Genomic DNA, 19,028 nt, shown 5'->3' with positions numbered 1-19,028 from the left:
TGAGAGATGCGGCAATTCCCTTCAGCCAATGCAGGGGCTGAGCCACAAAAAGGCTGGCCAGGGGCACGCGAGTCCTAGAGCCAGATGCACAGTACTGTCTCCGCTGAGGACAGTGGGTTTCTGAATCTCAACCGATCGCATAGGTGGCGCTTGTGTAGGCCGTGCCTGGAAGAGATGGCTCTGCGGCTCTGGCTGCCACCCAAGTTCTTTACATTTGATTCTTCTTGTTGGCTTGGGCATGTTTTGCTTTTGAAATTTAAAAAAGGTGAAAGTGCAAAGGACTGTGAAGTGGCCCGGAGAGACCTGCTGAGGGTCTGGGGCCCGGACTGACACAGAATGTCAGGGGGATGGAGCCTGGAGAGTTGGATAGGGGAAGGCAGCTGGCAAGACTGGGGTTGTCCTTAGAGCTTGGGTTGCGGAGAACCCTGGAGAAATGTGTGCGCTTGGCCAATCTCCAGTCACCTTGTGTATTCTTTAAGGTTATAAGTTGCCCTTCAAACATGGTTTTAGTTGGACCCCACATCTTGATGTCTTATTGTACGTGCATTTTCCATCGGTTTAAAAGATTTCCTAATTTCTCTTGAGACTTTCTCTTTGAGCTATGCATTCTTTAGTGGTGCGTTGTTTAACTTCAGCCACCCAGTTGTAAGGAGTGCTTTTTGCTCCTGTTATGGGAAGAGGGACAACAGGCGGTTTTCACATGCCCACATGCTTTCCCAGGAGCCTCAGCTGTGGACTTGTCACTGATGCTGTCTGAGGAACAGAGTGTGGTGGGGGTGAGGTATGAGCTGAGGAAACCATCCAGGCAGATACTCACCTGTCCCCAGACCAGCTCCCCCAAACCAACAAATAGGCACCAGAGCCACTGTTCTGTGGACAGGGGGGAGCAGCTGAAGGGTTTCCCGCCGAACTGGACGATGACGATCTGCAGAACAAGGATGGGGGAGATGGGTGGGTGGGTGTGGGGCTCCGTAGGCCTGCCTGAAACCCCCTGTCCGCCCCCACCTCCCAGGCCAGGCAGACCTCACACTGGCCTACCCCTGCTCCACGTCCTTGGGAGCCTGCCCAGTCACCCCACTCGATGGACACTCCCTGGATGTGGACCAAGCTTTCCTTCTGGGCCCTTTGCCTTCATTTCTCCCTCGGAAGACTTCACAGATGGGCTGACAACAAGGTCTGGGAAGGTCACAGACCAGCTTGCATTCTGCCTCAGGGGCCCTCAGTGACAACTTTTTTCTAACGCTTCTCACGGTGGCCAACGTGCCAACACTGGAAGAACAGGGCATTTGCTAAGGAACCTTCTGGAATTATGGTGTTCTTGCAGAGATCAGTGTGTCAACACTGGGACAGAACCTTCTAGAATCAAGTTCTAGAAAGTGGCACAGCAGAACTGGAAGGAGTCAGGTAGGGCCAATTCTGGAATGTATGAGTAGAGTCTGTTCCTATCGCTCACTACTACAGCCTTCTGGAACTCAGCAGGTTACCCAGGGCAAGTCCAAGGTGTTTCGAAGGCAAAGCACAGAGGGCAGGCAGGTTGCGTCAGGTGCCAACAATGGTGGGAGATTTGGGAGGGGAGGAAGGTTCTGTGACTGGAGGGAGACAGGAAGGCCGGGGCCAGGCACCCATCCCTGACACCTATTGCTCAGCAGAAGACCAGTCTGGAAGCACCCTCCTACCTGGATTCCGAAGGTGCCTAAGACGATGGCGCAGAAGATGGGGTTGCTGAAGATGCCGTGGAAGACATTCCTCTCGCCGTGGATCTTGCGGGCGTTGATCTCGTTGAAGAGCTGCATCATGACGAATGTGTTGAAGATGATGGTGTAGTGCTCAGAAGGTGGTGAGTGCAGGGGTGCGTTCCTCCCGCTGTCGATGTCGAAGAAGAGCTCCCCTGGATCCAGTGAGGTGGGAGAGGAAAGCCTTGAGCCGTGCACAGCCACTCCCCTCCTCCCCATGCTCTGGACCAACGGGGCTGGCCCAGACACTCTGAGGTGGGGATGAAGGTGACCAAACTCGTTTTCCTCAGACACACGGCGCATCTTGGGGTCTATGATCACTAGGTTGAAAACGGGGTGGCTCAGCCCTCAGGAAGGAGAAGGCAGTGGCTTAGATTGGGGGTTCTCTCAGCTGCTGGGGTGGTCAGCCCATGATCATCCCCTCTGATGCTCTTGCTCTCTTCCTTCTCCCAGACACTCTGGCCACCCCTGGCGCCCTGCTTCAGGCCCTCCTCCTTTCATCCTCTCCCTTCTGCTCCCTCTTTCCTCTTCCTCCTCCCCTTCTCCTCTTCTGCTCTTCCCCACCCACCTCTCCCTCCTCCGCATGTTCTCCCTCTCCTCCTTTTCCTCCTACCACAACTTCCAACAGATCACCCTGCTCAGAGTCGACCGGAGAACAGTTGAGGGAGTAGCTGGTGTGATGGACGAAAGCTGGGAGAATGGGTGGGGACCACCCTGCCTGCTTAGGATCTAAGCTCTGGGTCTGGGTGCTGAGGGGACACTGTTGGCTCTACAGAGAAGCAGTTAGACATGGAGACGCTGGGCCCGGGGTACCTACCAACAAAGAGCAGGGTGAAGATGATGGTGAGCTGGTAGACTGCGTGGCCCAGGATGTTCTTCATCATGGTGCGTGAGATCAGGGGCTTGTCCCTGCCGTACGGCTTCCGCAGCAGCAGTGACTCTGTGGGTGGCTCCGTCGCCAGGGCCAGAGAGGCAAATGTGTCCATGATCAAGTTAACCCACAACATCTGCACAGCTTTGAGAGGAGAGTCCTGTGGAGAGGAGGCGGTCACTCCTCTTGTGGGGCTGGCCACCCCAGCCAGGCACCCAACAGCCCCTGGGTTCCTGGGAAGAAACTCGGTTTGGGAAGTGGTGGTCAATGACCCAGGCTTAGCATGAACATGAGTGTACTAAATGCAACACATCTGAACTTTCCATGAAGACGTGACTCCTTCATGCTTAAGTGTCGTGGGAGTTGCTGCGCTTTGTCTCCATGGAGACCCCACACGTGCAGCGTCAAACTGCTCCTATCGTCTAAGGCACATCGGCACAAGTCTGCCCTTAAAATATTACCGGCTTCACATGATCATATATAATTTAGCAAACTTGCAGGGTTCAAACTCAACACACAGCAAAGAGAAATCTGAATAAGTTAAGGGGGAAATTCCATTTAAGAGGATCTAAGCGTAGTGGTTACGAATCGGGCTGCGAACCGTAAGGTCAGCAGTTCGAAACTACCAGCCGCTCCGCGGGAGAAAGATGAGGCTTTCTACTCCCGTAAGGATTTACACCCTCGGAAACCCTGTACAGGGTCGCTATGGGTCGGACCCGACTCGACGGCACTTAACAACAACAACAATGCCTAAGAATAAATGTAACCCAGGATGTGCTGAAAGAGATTCCATAAACGGAAAAACAGTCCACATTCATGGATTGGAAGACTTCTTATGGTTAAGACGTCAATACTACCCAGAGAGCAAGATCTGCGATTCAACCTAACCCCAGTTAAAACTCGAGCATTCTTCTTTAGAAGTATGGAAAAACCATTCCTCAATTTCATGTGGAATGGCAAGAGGCCTCAAATAGATCAAGCAATTTTGAAGAGCAAAGTCAGAGGACACACACTTCCTAATTTCAAAGCTACAGCCATCAAAACACCCCAGCACTGGTAGAACAATAGACACAGACCAGTGGAATGGAGTAGAATTCAGAGCCCAGAAATCAACCCACACACCTATAGTGCACTGAATTTTCCGAAGGGTGCTAAGACTATCCAATGGGGCAGGAAAGGCCTCTTCAACAAACGGTGCTGGGGAAATGGGATTGCCACACTGCGATGCACCGAATTTCTTGAGATGGCCTTTCCAGTCATAGTGTTTGTAGCTCCCACCACATGATGGTGCTGGGTGTCATTAAATGCGGGGAGTTTGATTGTTGTTGTTGTTGTGGTGAAGTGTTGTTGACTCATTCCCACCCATAGCGACCCTGTATAGGGTTTCTGAGGAGTGGCTGGTAAGCTTGAACCACCAACCTTGTTCAAATGACTTTGCAGTCCAATGCATTAACCCACAGTGCTACACCAGGCCTCTAAGGAGTTCGATAGCTTAGTAATAATGCAAATAAGGTATATGGCACCCATGGGGGGTGGGGCCATGCAAATAAGGTATATGGAACTGTGATGTGAACATGGGTCTGATTTGCAATCCCACCAGTTTCGAAATGAGCCGTCTTATAAGCGGAAAGGGGAATCTCACCATCATTCAGAAAGAAGAACACGGTGTGGAGGGTTTGTTCTGAGCCTGAGACCCCTGTGCTGAACCTCCAGGATCCAGGAAGCAGAGACCCCAGAGGCAGCAGCAGCAGCAGGAGAGGGCAGGAGATAGAGCAGTGGGCTTCTCGGCCCACGGAGTGAGAAAGCTGAGTGCCTCTGGGCAGGATGCTTGCTGGCAGAGTAGGGTGCATCCTGAACATCTGTCTGGGGAACTAGAGTCTAGCACCTTCTGACCGAGGCTTACTGGTGGACTTCAGTGCCTTCTAGGCATTTATCGGCAGAGCTCAAGGAGCTTTGCAACATTGCCCAAACAGGGCGCAGGCCTAGGAACTGCATGGCTGAAGGGGCCTGGGTGTGCCTGTGGCTGAGAGGAGGCTGTCCTGAAGGAAGAACTGCATTCTAACTGTTTCCAAATTATAATCGGTCACTTCCCTGGTTAAGTTGTTAAGTGCTGTGGAGTCGATTGTGGCTCATCGTAACCCTGTATAGGCTTTTTCCGAAGCAGCTGATGGGTTTGAATTGCTGACCTTGTGGTTCACAGTCCAGTGCTGATCCTACAGCGCCACACCAGGCCTCTATCACTTCCCTAATAAACCCCATAATCGTCAGGTTGGTCAGTAAGTTCTGTGTGGCCAGTGTAATAAATGATCATACCTGGCAGAGAAGTAGAGGACTGTGGGAGGGATGGTTGGTATCAGCACTGGTAAGGAAGGGTGGAGGGTGGAAGCGGGCTGACCTCGGCCTCCTAGGAATCGGCTTTGGGTTAATGTGAAGTTCAAGAAGGCCAGACAGCGCTCTCAGTCCAATTTCACACACATGCAAGATCCAACCCGCACCCCATACACAAAAAGCAATTCAAAATGGGCCTACGTGTGAACATGAAAACCTTCAAAATCCGTGGCGAAAACGCAGTGGGCATGACTAGTTTTTAACAATAGAGGGTCTGATATAGCAAAAGCAATAGCATCCAGAGACAAATGAGATGAAACCTTCTGTTTCTCAAAGGACTTTATCAAAGAAGTAACAAGATAACCTACAGATTGAGAGAGGAATTTCAGGAATAATACATCTGCTAAGGGTCTAATATCCAAAGACTACAGAATACTTCTACAAGTTAACCACAAAAACACAAAGAACCCAATGCAAAAATGGGCCAGAGACTAGACGAGACATTTCTCCAAAGAGAACATTCAAATGGCCACCAAACACAGGAAATCATGCTCAACAAAAGCACAATGAACCAGTTCTTCACTGGGATGGCGAAGATTAAAATTTAAAAAAGGAAACTGACAATGTTGGTGAACCTGTGGAGAAATTGGAGCTCTGATCCATTGCCGGGGGAATGCAAACTGCCGCCGTGGAAAACAATGTGGCAATTCCTGAAGAAATCGAAAACAGAACTTCCATGCAAGCCAGCAATCCCATTCCTAGGCAAAATACCCAAGGGACTTAAAAACAGTGACCAGGGGCCAGAGGCAGAGAGTCACGGAGCCACTGTTTGGGAAGCTGGGAAGCTGTTTATGGTGATTGGAAATTGGACATTTACAATGAAATCTAATGGCTCCGTGTATGTGTGTTAAGTACCATCGAGTCAGTTCCAACTCCAAGCAGCCCTGCATAGTTTCTGAGAGCGGCTGGTGAGTTTGAACCGCCGGCCTTGCGATTCAAATCAACCTTGTGGTCCAGTGCTTATTCTACAGTGACACACCAGGACTCCATGCAATGGCTACACACATGTTAATGTAATTGATCTTAGTAAGTTGTTGTTGTTGTTAGGTGCCATTAAGTAGTATGCCTGAAAAAGACTGAAATGCCAAATGTTGTGTTTGTTATCTATATACAACAACAGCAGCAGCAGCAAAACAACAAAATATCTCATGGGGATTTGTTTTCTTGATTTGAAGGTTCAGGGTCATGGTTTCGTGGGACACTGTACAGTCATTGTATTGTGTCTACTGATTCTGTCCTACCTCCCAGCATCGGGCACTGTTGCTTTTCTGCTGTGTATAAAGTCACTATGAATTGGTACTGACTGAGTCGATGGCACCTGACAACAACAACAAAGCTAGTGTATTGTGTAGTGCCTGGAGTCTTAAAAGCTTGTGAGGGGTCATCCAAAGCACCGTAATTAATTCTATGGAGGAGAGAAAAGAGGGAGAGGCAAGAATGGGAGAAATAACTGAACAACAGCCTCCTTTGCCATTTGACTGGAATAAATGCATAGAGACCATTTGGATCGAATACTCTATAAAAGAATTCAGAGCAAAAGGGGGAAAATTTGGAAAAGAATGGAAAATTCTCATGGAATCCAGCCTTTCTGGAATCATGGCGGCTGGGTGACCTTAGGAGACTGTTGATCTGAGGTAATCTTAAAACCTAAAACTTTAAACCAAAACTACCCCTGAAGTCACCTTTAAACAATGCCTGTCTTAAGCATTTAAGTGTTGGAAAGAATTACCCATGAGAGCAAATCATCAACTTGAAAAGTTAGATGAGAGGCTTAGGGAACAATGAGTATGCGAATTTCAAAAGAAAAAGAAGGAAGAGGGGGAGTGGGGGCGTGCAACCATTGGGTCTTCTCTCAGTTAACCCTAACAATTTAGATCTAGCCAGTTAGGTTGGCAGCCCCAAGTGAGAGAACTTGAGTTAGTTACCGGAGACCAGGAAACGGCCGAGCTGATGGGCCAATGGGAGGACAGTCGTTGTTAAGACCCCATGTTCCATGTAGCAGGATTCACAAAAGCCAAAAGGTGGAAACTTTCATCTTCTGGATAAATAAACGGTGACCCACACATACCATGGAATATCATCATGCTAAACCTAGGAGCTTTGGTAGTGTAGTGGTTACAAATCGGGCTGGGAACCGCAAGGTCAGCAGTTCGAAATTACCAGCCGTTCGTTCCACGGGAGAAAGATGAGGCTTTCTGCTCCTGTAAACATTTACAGCCTCGGAAACCCTGTCCAGGGTCGCTATGAGTCGGAACCGACTCCACGACACATAACAACAACAATAAACCAAGTATGGACAAATCATATGTGATCCCACTTACACAAATAGGCAATTGGGCAGCCAGAAAGCAGACTAGAGGTCACTGGGGGCTGTGGTGAGGGAGGGAGCACGAAGAATTCTGCTTAATGGGCCCAGGCTCCACTGGGGGGTTGGCTAGACAATACTGTATATGAACAGCTGAACTGCCACTCTAAACTGTTGACATTTTCACTATGTGACTTCCATCGTGTTTCAAAGCACTCTCCCAAGCTGGCACTCAGAGACCCACAGAGCCCAAGAAGCCTCGGTACCCACCTGAGTAATGCAGGCCCCTGTGAAGGCCACAATCACGGCCACCACGTTGACCGTCAGCTGGAACTGCAGGAACTTGGAGATGCTGTCATAGACATTCCGGCCCCACATCACGGCCTTGACGATGCTGGTGAAGTTGTCATCTGTCAGGATGATGTCAGAAGCTTCCTTGGCCACATCTGTCCCTGCGATGCCCTAGGATATGCACACACACACACACACACACACACACAGAGTGTCTAGGGGGCCTCTTCCTGGCCCCCCACGGGAGAGAGCTGACTCTGCCCTTTTCCCACTGCTGGAAAGTCAAGTCTCACGTCATGGCCCCGATCCACGGCACAGCACCAGGCAGCCTTCTGCCCCAGTTTAGTGCCATAAGCCTCGGACGGGGAGGCCTTTGATGAAGCGAGGGCACAGCATAGTCTGACTGTTTGGTGACTCCGTAGGGCCCGGGCGATGAGGCTATCACTGCTGTCTAAGTAATGGGACCCCAGTAAAATCTCTGGTCGGTTGTAGACACTGATGATGGGAGGGTGATGCGTCCCTGGGGACACACACGAGCTCAGCACTGGGGACCCTCCCAGTAACTTGTCTGTATCTTGCTCCGGATTTGTATCTTTGATGATAGAACTCTGCTCAGTTCTGTGAGTCTGTCTAGCGAATGATTAAACCAAAGAGAGTGCTGGGAACTCTAAATCTGTAGCCAAAGTCAGGGTTCCTGGTGGCACCTGAGGGGTAGTGGAACCCCCAGATTTGTAGCTAACTAGTCAGAACTGTCTGAGGCCTGGGACAGGTAGGGCTCCCTGTACACTGTCATCGCCACCCAAGTCCTGGTGGCTTACCATGGCGAAGCCCACATCAGCCTTCTTGAGAGCTGGCCCATCATTAGTACCATCCCCAGTCACAGCTACCACCTGCCTCTGTTCCCCGGTCGTGCTGTCGATGATTCCTGGAACACAGGGGCAGGGTGGGGCTGGCATCTGTTGCCACACCCCTGCATCATCCCCCAACCTTCAGTGCCTCCTTGTCACCTGTGGGATCAAGTCCCCGAGACGTACCCAGGCAGCCCCCATCACCCATGGAACCTGCCATTCAGGGCCAGATGATCTCGGTCAGGTAGGCGGGAGGGGCTGGACCTCCACACCAAGGTGGGACAAGAGACTTGAGAGGCGTCTATTGGAAGCAGCCCTTCTCCATGGTAGCTCAGTGTGTCTACCAGTGCCAGGTCTGTAGCTGGGGGCCCTGGTCCCCACTGTGAGATGGGAGAGGCATGGGTGGGCAAAAGCTCATTTACCTTTGACCAGAGTGTGCTTGTCGGTGGGAGAAGAGCGGGCGAGGACCCTCAGCTTGGGCCACACTTTGTCTAGCCGCTCCTGTTCTATCTGGAAGAGGGAAGCACAGAGGAGTTGCTAAGCTCAGTGGGAAGCAAGCAGGGTGAGGGGGTGAGGTTCAGCAGCCCCCCAGTAACAATATGGCCAGCAAGGGCCCAGAATACTGAGCCCTGCCTACAGCACAGGAGAGCAGGGCCAGCTTGGCACACAAGTAGTCCCCTTGGCCTTCCTCCGAGAACCCTTTGCCTCTTAACTCCCAGTGTATCCCTCCGCGCACACTGTGTTGGATGCGCTGCCAGGCCTGGGCACTACCTCGCCCTTCTCATTGCGGATGCGCCGGTTGAAGTCCTTCCCCTCCAGGCACAAGAAGTCCTCCCCGGGCTGGATAATGCCACACTTGGCTGCGATGGCCCGGGCAGTGTTGATGTTGTCTCCGGTCACCATGCGCACAGTGATACCAGCTCGCTGGCACTTTCGGATAGCTTCAGGGACCTAGAAGAGCCAGGGCAGTGGGTGTTAGGACTTGCAACGAAGGGGCCAGCCCACAACAGGAGCACTTTCCTCTGGTCCTTGGGCTTGCCCTAGGGACCATGGAGGACTCAGAGTGAGACTCCTCTTAGAATGGGGAGGGAGACGAGATCTGACACCCCAGGCCAGGCAGTGGGATCACCTAGTTCCATCGGCCTGGGTGACAGTCCAGCTCCACATTACAGAAGAATGAGGAAGGAGCCTCCATGTGCATCTGAGGTCCCAACTCAGAGCAGGCACCCAGCTGTTAGCTGGCTGGGGCCAAACCATAGGCTCTTCATTGGCTTGTCTGTCTGTCTCTCCAGCTGTGTACCTAAGGCAGTTTCACATGCTGGGGCGCTCTCGCCACTAGTGAGGGGAAATGGAACGTTGTTTTGGGCACGGATGAAGTCTTTTCATTTCCAAATATAATATTAGGTTCTGGAAAAACGGCAAGTGGGTGCCAGCATCTGCACACCGGGTGTCAAACAGGCAGAATGGTATTGAGTGTGCGTGACCCAGAGGACAAGCCCAGAGACTACAGGACTGTAGGCAGGAGTGAGAGGAATGGAGCTGTTGACCTGGGGTGAGCGGTGGGAGGTGGGTGGGCGGGTGTAGGAGAGGACCGGCTCCAGGGTGGGAGATGAACAAGGTCTAGGTCCGTGAAGGTCAGTGGAGGAGCCAGCTGGCTGGTGATCAGTTTGGGGGCCCGGTAACTGTCAGCTCGAGGGCTCAGTGGACAACTTCAGGGGAAGCGAGAGAGAGCATGCCCCAGGGGACAGGGTTAGGGGACAGGGGTCTGAGCTAAGTCATTCAGGACAGGAGGAGGAGTGAGTCCCTAGAGTGGAGGAGAAGCAAAGGCCAGGCCCTCCCCACCCCATTCAAGAGCACCTAGGGGGAGACAATGAGGGGTGTGGCCAGGTCTGAAGTGGAGAGGAAAGAGAAGAGAGGGGCCACCCCCTGGCTGTGACCCCAGGAAACGCCCAATGCAGTGAGAGAAGCATGCACCCTGTGTCCCCAGTAATGTCTCGTGGCTCCCAGCTCAGGGATGCTGCGTGTTCTTCCCGGATCTGAAGATGTGGGAGAAAAAGATAACGTCCCTCCAGGCAGCAGAGTGTGGGAGGCAGCCCTCTGCTGCCACCCAGTGGCCGTGACGAGCAAAGACCTGGGAGCAACGGTCCCCCTCCTGGCCGGCCCTGGGCTGCACTAGCCGGCCCATCACTACAGCAGCAGAATGGCCCCATTTTGACCAATGAACTCGCAGACTCTGAAGGGTCGTTGCAGGTTTTTTCCCACCCTGAGCTTTCGTGACAGCGTTCTCACGACTGCTGACTCCGTTGGAGATCTCAAATGAAAACTAACACCACCAATTCTCAGAACCCAGGGCAGTGCGAGGCACGGCAGGAGTCTTGATTTTGATCAGGAGCCCAGCCAGAAGGTTCCTTTACCCTTCCCCCAGTCTGGCCTCATCTGAGCTTCTAGAAATGAGTGACTTGGACCAAATGACGGTGCCATTGTGTTTCTGAGAAGTAGGGGAGTCCGTATAGGTTCTGTTCAGCAACATAAGAGGCAGAATGGGAGTGGAAGGCGGGGTGGTAACCTTGGCCTAGGGCCCTGAGAGTCTGGGAACAGTGCCTTTCTGGGTCTGTGGAACACTCCAAACAGGCATGCTCAGTTTCACGTGGCTGCCGCCCCCAAACCAAACCGTCAGCTCCTATGGGGAAAGGCCTGACCTGGGTATTACCTTGCCAGCACCCTCTTCCCTCCGCATCCAACATGTGACCCTTTCACTGACGCGCTCTCTCAGGCTGGCTCCTCCGAACTCTGGCCCCAGGGCTAACACACTTAGTAAGGCCTCCCCCCTCCACAGAGTCAGCACAGAGAATCTGCTCCCCCATCCCCTGAGCTCCCACAGGCCAGCCGGCTGCTTCCTAGGGACCTTCCTGCTCCATGCTTGTCCAGGTGGTGTGGTCCTTGCCTGGCCCCTTCCTTGGAGTATCCTTCAAAGGTTTCTTAACACCTTGGCTCCCCCGAACATCCCACTCCAGTGATATCACCCATTGTAAGAGGCTTCTAGAATCTCTCTCTAGCTGGAACCTAGGCTCAGAGCTTTGTATTCTGACAGCTTCAGCCAAATCCTCAACTCCCAGCAGAACCAGGAGTCGACCTTGACTCCCCCCCTCTCCCTCCCCTCCACCTATCTCTTTGCAGTTCTACTTGTCCCTGCTGTGCTCCACCCCCACCCCAGAGGTGGAGCCTGAGCCTGAACCTGGCCTGTCTCTCTTGGTCCTGTCATCCAGTGAGGCAGGGTTGGCTCTCCTACCTCAGGCCGCACAGGGTCCTCGATGCCCACCACGGCAATGCAGGTAAGGTCACCCACAACCTCGTTCTCATTGTCCCACTCGGGCTCCTGGCCCGCGGGGAAATCACGGTAGGCAATGCAGATGGTACGGAGGCCGTCACAGGCCATCGGTTCAATGACCTTCTTCACCATCTCATCCCGGTCCCGTGGACGGAAGCCTCGGAGTTCCCCATTGCTGTTTAAGATGTTGGAGCACCTAGGACAGGGAGGAGGAGGCTGGAGCAGAGCCACAGGGCTCCTACGTTAGTATGGCTGCTGGGATTAATTGGACAAAGTGCACTGACAAAAACCTCACACCACTGGCAATTAACTCTGGGTAGTGGAGCCACATGAAGGCAGAGAGCAGCAACTTCACTACCTGCTCCGATAACTCTGGAAGCTTCTTGACATTTTTCTCCAAAAGGACCAAAAGGGCTGGCGGGATTCAGTTTGAAGAGAGGTGGCCTTTGCACCAGGTTGGGGAGGCAGAGTTCTGGGGAGCAGTGATTAGCAGAAGCCAAGGCCAGTGACAGTGTTTCTCTGCTAGTCATAAGGTTTTCAGTGACTAAATATATGGAAGTAGTTTGTCTCTCCTCCTTCCTAGTCTGTCTTCATCTGGAAGCTCAGCTGAAACCTGTCCACCGAGGCTGACCCTGCTGGTATTTAAAATACCCGTGGCATAGCTTCCAGAATCACAACACACAAGTCACCACAGTTCAACAAACAGACAGACGAATGGCGCATTAGGCAAATCTGTTGCCCAAGACCTTTTTAAAGTGTTGAAGAGCAAAGATGTCAGCTTGAGGTCTAAGGTGTGCCTGACCCAAGTCGTGGTATTTTCAGTAACCTCATATGCATGCGAAAGCTAGACAGTGAATAAGGAAGACTGTAGAAGAATTGATGCTTTTGAGTTATGGTGTTGGAGAACATTGAAAGTGCCATGGGCTGCCAAAAGAACCAACAGATCTGTTTTGGAAGACGTGCAGTCAGAATGCTCCTTGGAGGCCAAGATGGCCAAACTTCATCTCTCATACTTCAGACATATTGTCAGGAGGGCCTAGTCACTGGAAAAGGAGATCATGTTTGGTAAAGTGGAGGGTCAAAGAAAAAGAGGAAGACCCCAGCGAGATGGATTGGACAAGTGGCAGCACCGATGGACTCAAGTGTGGCAACAGTAGTGAGGTTGGCCCGGGATCGGGCAGTGTTTCGTTCTGTTGTGCACAGGGTGGGCACCGACTCGATTTTGGCACCTAACAACAACAACAAGGGCAGTGACAAGCAGGAGCTGGCATGAGAAAGCTCTCTTTTGTCTTACAATGTGACTGGGGAAGCAGAAGGGGACCTGAACAGGTTTAAAAGGGTGGGCAGAGCTGAGGGAAACTCAGACCCTGAAGATGGGCTGGATGTCCACCTCCAACTGTGAATTGCCAATTCTTTGAAATGTGCAGTTCAATGGTTTTGAGTGTATTCTTAGACTTGCACAAGCACTATAGAATATTCCAGAACATTTTCATCAGGCCTCTAAAGAAACCGTGCACCCTTTAACCATGCCCCACACCCACACTCAGTTCCACTCACTTTTTGAGGAGGATCTCCGAGGCCCCCTTGCTGAAGAGGCGGAAGCCACCATCAGGCATTTGGATGACCGTGCTCATGGACTTTCGGACCGAGTTGAAGGTGTACACTTTGTAAAGCTTATCTTCTGGAATCTGCTCTCTCACGGGCTGGAAGTCCCGCTTGAGGTCCAGGACAAACCCCAGCAGAGCACACTCCGTCTTATTGCCCACTTGGCGTGGAAGGCCACCTTCCTTCTCTGGAGGCTGCAGGGCCGAGAAAGCAGTCATGACATCTGGGGCCCATGTCCATCTTTCCCATGACCCCTGGGGCCTGGCACCAGCTCAGGCACTCCCACCAGCTCATTTTCCTCATCCTGTAAGGGGCAGGAGTTAGCCAAGGGCGGGGTGCACGGGGATCAGCGGCCCAAGGACCACCCCAGCTCTCGTGAAAAGCTCTTAACAGAGCACAGGGAGCCTGAGCCAACTCACTAGTATTTTGGTGGTGTAGGCACTGTTGATGGAGATGGCGTGGACCAGGAGGTCGAGGATCTTGGGGGTGAGGGCGCTCGGGGCCGGGACCTCCTTGTAGTGAGTGTCCCCCAGGTAGGACTGGACCACGGTCATGCGGTTGGTGGTGAGCGTGCCCGTCTTGTCAGAGCAGATGGCTGTGGCGTTGCCCATGGTCTCACAAGCGTCCAGGTGGCGCACCAGGTTATTGTCCTTCATCATTTTCTGAGAGAGGCACAGATGGGGGCGGGCATGTCCGTATCACTCAGCCAGCTCCACACTGGACCACAGAGTTGCCGCCCACCAGGCTGACCCAGAAATGCTACAGTGCACCTGCCGGGAGGTGGCCAAGCTCTCCATACCCCGTCCCTTGACTGTCTTCCCTCTTGGGATCCCTGCTGACCCCAGTGTTTCTCCACGCTCTTCCCCCCCCCATTTCCCCCCCCCCCCAGCCTCAGTCAGCAGCATCAGCTCCAAGTCCTCCTCAGCCTTCTACATCTATTGTCTACTCTGAAGATACTCTGGTAGCGTAATGGTTATGAGTCGGGCTGCTAACCTCAAGGTCCGGGGTTTGAAACTACCACCTGTTCAGCGGGAGAAAGATGAGGCTTTCTACTCCCGTAAAGATTTACAGCTCTGGAAACCCTATGTCGGGTCACTATGAGTCAGAACCGACTCCATGGCACACCACCACCATTATCTATCATGATGCTGCCAAGGCCGAGTTCAGAAGATCTCGTCCTCCATGGCCTTCTTCACGGTCAGGCATGGTGCCCACAAAGCGGAGCCTTCAAGGAATAAACAAGGATTCGTTTTCTATGGTCCTGAATTGAGCTCACTTAAATGCCAGAGATTCAAGTTCCAAACAGTTGGTTTCTGCTGGTGCTTCTCTTTCTAAAGATGCTGTTCTGTGTTTTCTAGTCTCCACGGCCTTTAACGAGAACACACTTGTCATTCAAACACGCTGGCTTTCTCTTGGAGCCACTAAAGACCCTCATCCTCATTATGACCCAGCTAGCCACAGCCTTCTTTCTACTAATCCTGCTAGACATTCACAGAGCTTCTTAAATGTGTTGATTTGTCTGTACTTTTATGTAAAATTTTCAGTGATAATTTCTTTTTTTAACTGTGGTGAAACCATACACAACTGAATGTTTGCCACTCGAATGTTGTTTCCAGACCTGCTCCATCTCCCCGAGAGGTTCTTACTGTGACTGTCATTTGAATCCTATTACCTTGACGGAGTAAGCTAAGGAGATGGTGACAGCAAGAGGCAGGCCTTCCGGGACGGCCACAACCAACACCGTGACCCCGATGATGAAGAACTTCACGAAGTACTGCACGTACACGGGCGTGCACTCAGCCAGCCACACCCGGCCCTTGATCACGAAGGTCTCGATGACGAAGTAGAGGACCAGGATGAGCACAGTGATGGCGGACATCACCAGACCTGCAGGACGGAGGGGCACCTGAGCGGGCCTTAGGTTGGGGTCTTAGGACAGACCTCTGGGGCAGTGGTGAAGTGGAGTGAGTGTGTGTCCTGTTTGCTCCCCTACAGCCCATGTGGGGAGAAGCGTGGGAAGTGGAGCCAAGAAGTGGTGAGCGTTGGCCAGGGGTCCTGACAGGTGACAGGTCTGCGAGTGACCTGAGGTAAGATGTTGCCTATTTTGGACTCTTGCTGCCTGGTCCACACAGACCCATCCACCACCAGACAGGGACCCCACATAGCCCAACCTCCACCATGGCTAGTCCCAGGTCGCCCTTACCCGCTTTCCCAATCTGCACTGCCAGCTTGGTCAGCTTCCCCTGTAGGACTGACTTCTCCTTCTTGGGCACGTTGGCTTTCTTCTTCTCCCGCTCCTCCATCTCCCCACCCTCTGCGCTCTTCAGGGGCTGCATCTCCATGGCAACAGCCCCATCCTGCTTCTTGGCTGTGCACAGAGGAAGCCCCCGGCCTAGATTAGGGCTGTGCTAGCTGAAGATTTTCTGTCCCAGTCAGCCCAGCTCTGTCCCAGGTGCCCCAGGGGTGGGAGGACAGACACAGCACAAGTCACTTGGTCATACAACACACGGTGGCCAGTCCTGAGAGCCAGTGCATCCCCCCACTTCATTTCTCAGGACTCCCGCATGTCAGGTGAAACCTCACTGGGCAGACGGTCTCCGGGACCGCCTTCCTGTGACAGGTGACTGTTGCCAGGAAAGTGGGCTGCTGCTTCGGACCCCACCTTTTGCTCCTCCTCCCTCTATCCAGCATATCCTCACTACCTTGTCCCCTCCACACCTCTGTCCCAAGTCAGGCCTATGGAGCCCCAGCCTCCCACTGCAGTCTCTGTGGGTACACCAGGTCCCCCAACTCCATTTGTCCTGACGGAATGATTAATGTCCACCCCACCTGGGTCCAGGGAAAGATACTGCAGCCAGGAGTCCCCTAAGACTCATCTTTCTCCTCATCACTCATGAGCCTCATCTGATTGGGGCTCTAGCTCTCCCCTCTGCACCTGCCCTTTCCACCTCGAGTTCTGGGCTCCTTCCCACCGACCACTGACCAGCAGCCAAATGGCCTCCCAACCCCACTCCCCACCATGGTCCCTGGGTCCCTCTCTAGCCACTGCCAGCTCTTCCTGTTGGCTTTTGGAAGGCCAGAGATTGTTTCAGTGAACATCAAGTTCTTCCTCAGGCCTACCCCTGTAACCCAGCAATTCAGTCCTGCAGCCAGGGTGTCAGGGACCCCCGGGAATCCGGGACATGAGAGGACGGTGGGACTTCTGCCTCTTAGACAGCCACTCTGTCCCAACTAGCTAAAAGCTCACCTGCATACTGGAAGGCAAAGGCCCTGGCAAGTGGCCCCCACTGAGCCTCAGTTTCCCCTTTGGCCCGGAATGCTACTCTCGCCGGGGTCAGGCGTGGGCCTGGGTGCTCACCCGCTCTGGGTCTGAGCATCTGGTAGCGTCAACGCATCCCTGAGTCACAGCGGCACCTGTTCTAGATTTTTTTCCCCTCCACCCCGTGGTCCCGCCCACAGCTGGGCCTCTGTGACCATTACCTTTGGTCTGGCTACTCTCCATGGCCCCATCCTGCTGCTTGCCTACAACGGAAGAGGAACGACAGACACGGAGACTTGAGAACATACACATGGCCCTGGTACACGAGCATGTACACACAGGTACGTGCGTGCGAGCAACACACACACACACACAAACACACGACAGAAGACAGAGGGTGGATGGAGCCAGTGACCAAACAGAGAAGGGGGGAGGGAGGAGGAGAACGGCCTGAAGTCATCCCAGGGCCAAGAGGTCTCATGGGGGAACAGGGAGAGAGACACAGAGTTGGGAACCCTTGACCACTGCCCATGACGGGCTGCTGCCCTCTTGTCACCTCAAAGGACAAGGTGTCTACTCGCGTTTTGGGCTCTCAAGAGCTTCCCATGAAGCTCTTCAACTAGCTCTAAGTGGACTCTGACTGGGTGGGGCACATGTGGCCAACAGCCAGCTTCCTGAAAACCTGCCACCACCAAGCTTTAGAGTGAACAGGGACCTGCCAGCTCGGGCTCCACCAGCTGGGACATCTACATACACAAGAGCCATCAGAAGGGGTTGACCCAGATGGCTGTGGAGCCCTGGTGCCAGCCTTGCCCAGGGTCTTGCCACTGCTGCCAGCCAGGTTCAATAAGGGTCTTTTCAGAGAGTGGTTCAGGGCCCACCCCACTGCCACCTCATGGCCCCGAGGGAGACTCCTCAGTGTGGTGAAGGTGAGGTGAGGCACTGCCCAAGGAAGCTTCTTGGCCACAGAAACTCCTGAAGCTTCTCTCTAGTGGCTGAGGTGGCCCAGGGCTCCTGAGGGGAGGAGCTCACTAACATCCAGCTGCCAGAGTAGACGTGCTCTCGAGGGCGCTAGGACTGCCAAGATTTACGGAAGCATATTGCCCCATCTTTCTCCCAAGACACAGCTGTTGGGTTTGAGCCACCAACCTTGTAGTTAGCAGCCCAATGCTTAACCCACTGGACAGGTCACTGATGCTGTTTGTCCTCTTGCCCTGAATCACCAAGATGGACTAAGGCAGCGACCACTCATGTAAGGTGTGGAAAAATGCACCATACCACTCCCACTGTGGGCTCTGAGGGAGCCCCAAAGGTTGTTTGTCTCTAATCCTTATGACTTTCCCATGAGGCCCTACTTTTGTCCCTGCCCAAAACGATGTCACAGTCCTTCCACGATGGCCCAGGGAATGGTGTCAGTGGAGGCCCAGTGTGGGAGAAATGTGGTGTTGACGAAGATGGAGAGGACAGGTCATCTTGTGCACTCACTCTCCTGTCCTTCCCCTGGTACCCTGGCCCTCGGTCTCTCCACCCCCACCCCCTGCCTGTCCAGGGAAGACACTGCAGTGGCCCAGTTATCATAAGCCACATTGGCCAGCGCTGCACCCTCTGTTGCTGCCACCTTGTCTGTAGAGATTATTTCGGCCACCCAAGTTGTAAGCCGTGGTCTACACCCCCACCCCCAGAAGCATGGGGGTTTGGGGGGAGAAAGCGAGTTCTGCTCCATCCATGCCCTGAAGTGACCTTCTGTGACAGAAAGATCCCAGGACAGCACTCTGCGATCCTCACATCCCTTTCTGCTCCAGCTCCTGCCTGTCAGACCTGGCTTAGGAGAACACATCGCTGCAGGAAGCTTGGCTTCGGGACCCATTCCCCTGGGACTGTGGCACCTTCCTTGGAGCTGATTTGCTCAGGCCATGGGAGTTGAGCATCCCTGAGGGTGGTCACCAGGCCCCCAGCAACATCTTCCCAGGTAGAGCATCCCACCCCAGCCTGGCAAACGCCTTCTCAGCTGAGAAGCCTACCGAAGCTTAAAAACTAGGGAGCCACTAGGGACCCTGGGAGAGGGGTCCCAAGACGAATCAGAAGAGAGGGAGTGCTCTCCCAAACTCTGGGGGCTGACTCTCCTCAGAGGCAGACTGGGCCAGCAAAGGAGTAAAGACAGACATGTGGAAAAGAGTACCTTTCTTTTCCTTCTTCTCTTCCTCCTCCCCACCAGCTCCAAGCAAGGTGAAGATGATGCCCGTCTGGGAGTTCACCCCAACAGCCGTCACCACCATTCTTCCAGAACCTTCCATGACATGAGTGCCTGGTACAGTAACAGAGAGTGAGTGAGGCAGCAGAGTGGCCTGTCAGTCTCTCCCCCGGGCATCTCAGAAGCAAGCACTCAGCTTCCCAAATCCA

General features: G+C 53.2%; 1 protein-coding gene across 5 annotated transcripts in view; it reads right to left on the bottom strand.

The window, feature by feature from the left end:
• The window catches only part of ATP2B3 (ATPase, Ca++ transporting, plasma membrane 3), a 35,458-nt gene that overhangs the window by 11,993 nt on the left and 4,437 nt on the right, over positions 1–19,028 (bottom strand). For 3 of the 5 annotated variants that reach the window (XM_006877178.1, XM_006877176.1, XM_006877175.1), the window contains exons 5-18: positions 18,808–18,933; positions 16,850–16,891; positions 15,573–15,737; positions 15,042–15,256; positions 13,789–14,031; positions 13,322–13,563; positions 11,726–11,960; positions 9,208–9,387; positions 8,859–8,946; positions 8,407–8,513; positions 7,568–7,759; positions 2,551–2,764; positions 1,677–1,888; positions 818–925 (exon numbers count right to left, since the gene is read on the bottom strand). In XM_006877178.1, coding sequence (XP_006877240.1) covers positions 818–925; positions 1,677–1,888; positions 2,551–2,764; positions 7,568–7,759; positions 8,407–8,513; positions 8,859–8,946; positions 9,208–9,387; positions 11,726–11,960; positions 13,322–13,563; positions 13,789–14,031; positions 15,042–15,256; positions 15,573–15,737; positions 16,850–16,891; positions 18,808–18,933 — 2,369 coding nt within the window. The remainder of the gene's footprint in view (positions 1–817; positions 926–1,676; positions 1,889–2,550; positions 2,765–7,567; positions 7,760–8,406; positions 8,514–8,858; positions 8,947–9,207; positions 9,388–11,725; positions 11,961–13,321; positions 13,564–13,788; positions 14,032–15,041; positions 15,257–15,572; positions 15,738–16,849; positions 16,892–18,807; positions 18,934–19,028) is intronic. The other 2 variants (XM_006877177.1, XM_006877179.1) reach the window with 1 other exon arrangement.

The sequence above is a fragment of the Chrysochloris asiatica genome, unplaced genomic scaffold (assembly GCF_000296735.1).
Source record: "Chrysochloris asiatica unplaced genomic scaffold, ChrAsi1.0 scaffold00445, whole genome shotgun sequence".
NCBI lineage: Eukaryota > Metazoa > Chordata > Mammalia > Afrosoricida > Chrysochloridae > Chrysochloris > Chrysochloris asiatica.
This window is presented reverse-complemented; position numbering and strand designations above follow the sequence as displayed.